The 4,803-nt window shown below is 66.4% G+C and overlaps 1 protein-coding gene across 4 annotated transcripts in view; it reads right to left on the reverse strand.

The window, feature by feature from the left end:
* Nucleotides 1-684: 684 nt before the first annotated feature.
* AMN (amnion associated transmembrane protein) overlaps nucleotides 685-4,803 on the reverse strand; it is a 9,231-nt gene continuing 5,112 nt past the window's right edge. For 2 of the 4 annotated variants that reach the window (XM_017528047.2, XM_037738290.1), the window contains exons 4-12: nucleotides 2,944-3,031; nucleotides 2,518-2,735; nucleotides 2,249-2,386; nucleotides 1,997-2,105; nucleotides 1,793-1,875; nucleotides 1,459-1,621; nucleotides 1,218-1,380; nucleotides 1,050-1,137; nucleotides 685-965 (exon numbers count right to left, since the gene is read on the reverse strand). In XM_017528047.2, coding sequence (XP_017383536.1) covers nucleotides 861-965; nucleotides 1,050-1,137; nucleotides 1,218-1,380; nucleotides 1,459-1,621; nucleotides 1,793-1,875; nucleotides 1,997-2,105; nucleotides 2,249-2,386; nucleotides 2,518-2,735; nucleotides 2,944-3,031 — 1,155 coding nt within the window. In that variant the 3' untranslated portion in view covers nucleotides 685-860. Of the gene's footprint in view, nucleotides 1,138-1,217; nucleotides 1,381-1,458; nucleotides 1,622-1,792; nucleotides 1,876-1,996; nucleotides 2,106-2,248; nucleotides 2,387-2,517; nucleotides 2,736-2,943; nucleotides 3,032-4,803 lie in introns of all 4 variants that reach the window. The other 2 variants (XM_017528042.2, XM_017528041.2) reach the window with 1 other exon arrangement.

Here is a 4,803-nt window from a genome sequence, read left to right on the forward strand (position 1 = left end):
GCACGCTTGTCTGTGTGAGTGCAGGGGTGCACACTTGTCTGAGTGCAGTGGTGCACGCTTGGTGTGATTGCAGGGGTGCACGCTTGTCTGTGAGTGCAGGGGTGCACCTTTGTGTGAGTGGAGAGGTGCACGCTTGTGATTGCAGGGGTGCATGCTTGTCTGAGTGCAGGGGTGCACACTTGTCTGTGATTGCAGGGGTGCACCCTTGTCTGAGTGCAGGGATGCACGTTTGTGTGAGTGCAGGGCTGCACACTTGCACACACGTGATACCGTGATCTGCCTTCGCAGTGACGCAGGGAAGGGCCAGCTGGGTCCTAACCCCTGCTGCTCAGTGTTGGCACCAACCCCATCAGGTCAGAGCCACCCTGAAAGGGAGAGCATGGCCTTGCCTTGCAGGGACTGCCAAAGTCTGGCTGCGAGGTAGCTATGCAGCAGGGCCCCAAGGCCATCTGTGTCCACCTGGGGGCCAGGCCCCTCCCAGTCCCAGCAGGTTGGTGCCAGGAGGGGTGCTTTTCCGCCCCCTTTTCTGCCCCCTTCAGGCACCGCCTTTGGCTCGCCCCGACCCCTTGCCTCTCTCCCAACCCTCTGCCCTCCGGCTTGTCACCACCCACACCGGAAGAGGGGGGAAAGCTCCCTTCTTAGTTCTGGGTTCAACTTCACAGACCCCAGCCTCTGGCCGCCCCAGATGGTACAGGAAACACCTTTATTGTACAAGGGCTCCCTGTCCTTGGCCCCTGCGGGGGGTGGGGTAGGGGAGGTCTGGGGGCTGGACGAGGGGTAGCCCCCAGGTCGACCGGGATGGGGGAGGTTCTAGGGCCAAAGCGGGTGGGGAGCCCCCAGGTTGATGGTCACGCAGCCGCTCAGGCCTCAGCCTCAGCCCCGGCGAACAGAGGGTTGACGAAGTAACTGTGGCTGGTGCTGCCTGTGGCCGCCTTCGGAGTCCCGCTGAGCAGCCGCGGCCGGGGCTGCTGCGGGGTGACAGGGTCAAGAGGCGTCGGGCGCCGAGTCCCGGCCCGAGAAGGCCCCGGTCCCCCTTCCCGCCCCCTCACCGGCTCCTTGGAAGCCGCCACGTCGAACACTGGGTTGTGGAAGCCCAGGGGCGCCCCGGCCGGGACCTCCTCCTCGCGCCTCCTCCACCTGAGGGCGTAGCGGGGACGCTGCGTGAGCCCCTCGGGGCAGCCCCCAGCCCCGCCTCGACCCCGTCCCGCCACGCGCACCTGAGCCTCCCCGCGCGGCGCAGCAGCGGCAGCGCCACCAGCAGCACCAGCAGCGCCAGCAGCAGCGAGGCCGCCACGCCGCCCGCCAGTCCAGCTGCGGAGCCGACACCGACGTGCGCGCCAGACTCCCGCATGGTCGCCGCCAGGACGCCGAGGGCCTCGCCTACGACGGAGGGGCCGGCTCAGTCTCCCCCGCGGCGAGGCGCGGCGGGGAGCTGCGGGACGCGGCGGGCGCGGTTACCGTGCTCGGCGACGTCCGCCAGGAGGGCCCGGGCCAGCCGCCCCGCGCCGCCCGTCTCGGGCCCCATTTCTGCCAACACCACTTGGATTTCCGTGTCGGCCTCGCGGAGCCGGGGCGAGCGTGGCACCTTGGACACGGCCACCTGCAGCCCCTGGTACTGAGGCTGGGGAGGGGGACGGGGTTGGCTTGACTCAGCCCCCCGAGCCTATGGGGACGCTGAGGGCAGAGGCGGATGGCGGGCAGGTGGGCGGCCCAGGGGCCCCTGCAGAAGGGGAGTCCTGGCGGAAGCGGTACGGCTGGGGACGCCCCTCAGCTGCCCGTGCGGCCCCATTACCAGGCCCAGGAAGGTGCTGAGTATCCGTGCCCGGTACCGCTCCAGGTCAAATGAGGGGCCGTGGGTCAGCAACACGACGGCTCCTGCGGCGGGGCGGGAGGGCAGGAGTCAGCGCCGTGGATCCGGACCCGGCAGGAAACTGGCGGGGGTCGAGCCTGGTCCTCCAGGCGGTCCCAGCAAGCAGGGCCCGGGCGGGACGCTCACCGCAGAGGTCGCAGCACTGGCCCTGGGGCCGGAGGGCGCCGTGGCAGGCGGCCTGGGGGCAGCGGCCGCCCAGGGGCTGGAGCAGGGCGGCGCAGATCCTCGGCTGCGCCTGGGGCGAGGGGCGGTGGTCAGCGCGGAGGGCCAGCGAGAAGGGCGAGGCGTCCGAGAGGCGAGCTGGCCAGAGACCGTGGGGGGTCCCGGGCACAGTCCCGACCCTCGCGCGGCCCGAGACTCCACTGCGGCCGCGCTCACCTCCGCGTTGCCGCAGACGCAGCCCGACGGGTCGGCGCAGTCCTCGGGGCCCACGCTCAGCACGCCCGGCCCATGGAAGCCCAGGCGGCCCGCGCGGGACGCCAGGAAAGCAGCCAGGTCCTCGTCGCTCGTGAACGTCTGCGGGAAGCCGGGTCCCCACGGGAGCCAGCCCGAGGAGGAGGCATCACCTGAGTGCTCATTTCACCCACGTGTGCAGACCGGGAGAGGCGGGGAGAGGGGACCCGAGCCTCCCACCCGGCCGTACTCACCCGGCCCAGAGCCGAGATGCTGCGGACTCGCACGGGGCCAGCGCCAGGGCCGAGCCCCACGCGGAAGGAGGCACTGGGCGGAAAGACGACGTCGTCGTGGCGGCAGGGCACGCGCTCGGCGTCCACGGAGAAGAGGCCAGGTGCCTCGTCCCCGGGGCGCCACAGGTGCGGGTCATACCAGGAGAAGCGGTCAGGGTCGCGGAAGACCGCAGGGTTGCCTAAGCGGGGCGCACCCCTGAGCTCCACCGAGCAAGCCCCGCGCTGCGCCACGCCCATGAGCACGAGCTCCCAAGCTCCCCTTCGGGACACTCCCGCCACTCCCCAAGCCCCGCCCCGGACACGCCTTCTCCCCGCCCCTGACACGCCCCCTCCGGTCCCGCCCCCTGTCGCCCCTCCAAGAGCCCCGCCATTGCCCGAACGCCTCACCGGCTCCACAGCCCCAGTGCGAGCCCGCATCTGAGATGCCGAATCCGGCTCCTGAAGCCAGGACGAGTTCCCCATCCAGCGGCAGGAGCTGCAAGAGGCACGGGCTGAGGCGGCGCCACGCGGGAGACCCGGCCTGTTCCGCGCCCACCCCGCCCCCAGTCCCCTGGGGCGAGAAGCTAGACCTAGTCCGCGGAGGGGACCCAGGGGAGCTCAGGCCCGGGGTCCTCGGCCTGGCTGAAGCTGGCAGAGGAGGAGAGGAGAATCTGGCCTGGGAAAGATGGGGCCGCGTGTGCAAGGCCCCGAGCGGGCACAGCCCAGTGTCCTGTCCCTGAGCTGGAGGTCACACAGGCCAGGGACAGAGCCCGAGCCTGGGATCAGGACGGAGCCGTGGGGAGTCGGGCAGGGATGACTCTTGCCAGGGCCTGTCCCCTCCCCCATCCCCCCGGAGAACGTGCACGGGCCAAGGGCTCCCGGCTTCCAGGAACTGGTTTCAAACCTTGTCCGGCCCCTGGGGAGTCTGAGGCCAAGCTCTGGGTGTGTGACGGAGGCAGGGAGGGAAGAAGGGAGGGAGGGAGGGGCTGCAACCTGGGTGCAGCAGGAAGCAGGGGGCGTCGCGGGCGGTGGAGCTGCCCTTGCTGTTTCCTAGGCCTGGGCTCGGCGTGTAGCTCCCTCACCACGTAAGTGAGGCCACAGCCCAGGCCCGGGGTGTCAGCAGAAATATGGGGGTCTGACCGCCCGCCCTTCCACTCTTCCTCTCCTCCCAGTGCCAGGACCTCGGCCTCCTGCCTTCTTGCTTCAGGGGCTGAGGGTGAGCGCTGGGCCAGGGCAACCCTTGGTGCCAGGTTATGAGGGGCTCAGCACAGCAGGGCGTGCCCCCCCCAACCTCACCCCCCACCCGGGCCAGGGCCCACACTTCGGCTTTTCCAGGAGCCCTGCACCTGATCAAAGCGGTGTTTCGGGCACACCTGAGGGTGTTGCACTGCCAGCAAGCCAACTCCACCCACGGGCGCACAGGCGGAGCTGGGGGCGGGGCACAATGTGTCACAGTACAAGGCACCTCAGGAACAGGGAGGGGTTCCCAGGAGGAAGCATGGCCAAGAACACATTTTTTTAAAGAAGGAAGGGAAAAATACAAACGTGAAAATCAATTGAACAGATGAGCACAGTAGGTAAGGTCAGGAGTTTGAGACCAGCCTGGTGAGGAATATAGTGAGACTCCATCTCTAGAAAAAAATGTAGAAATAAAAAGAGAATATAATTTTTAAATATAGGGCACCACTCATAATGGAAACCAAACCTAAGGCCGGGCTCACACCTGTAATCCCAGCACTTTGGGAGGCCAAGGTGGGCATATCAATTGAGCCCAGGAGTTTCAGACCAGCCTGACCAACATGATGAGACCCCATCTCTACAAAAAATACAAAAATTAGCCGGGTGTGGTGGCGCAAGCCTGTAGTCCCAGCTACTCAGGAGGCTGAGGTGGGAGGATTGTTTGAGCCCAGGGAGGTCAAGGCTGCAGTGAGCCGTGCTGGTGCCTGGGCAACAGAGTGAGACCCTGTCTCAAAAAACCAAAGTTACAAAGTGTTGATGAATTAACCAATACAAGACCTCTACAGGGAACATTTTAAGACTCGAAAGAGAACAGAGATGATCTGAAATACTTGGAGAGGCCGTCCATGCTCTCGAATGGATGGCTTGACAGCATAAGGCAGTTATTTATTGTTTCTCCCAGTCTAAATTCCTATCATCCCAACTACTCGGGAGGCTGAGGCAGGAGAATTGGTTGAACCCGGAAGGTGGAGGTTGCAGTGAGCTGAGATCACACCACTTCATTCCAGCCTGGGCGACAGAGCGAGACTG

This window comes from Cebus imitator, unplaced genomic scaffold (genome assembly GCF_001604975.1).
Source record: "Cebus imitator isolate Cc_AM_T3 unplaced genomic scaffold, Cebus_imitator-1.0 Scaffold52, whole genome shotgun sequence".
Taxonomy (NCBI): Eukaryota; Metazoa; Chordata; class Mammalia; order Primates; family Cebidae; genus Cebus; species Cebus imitator.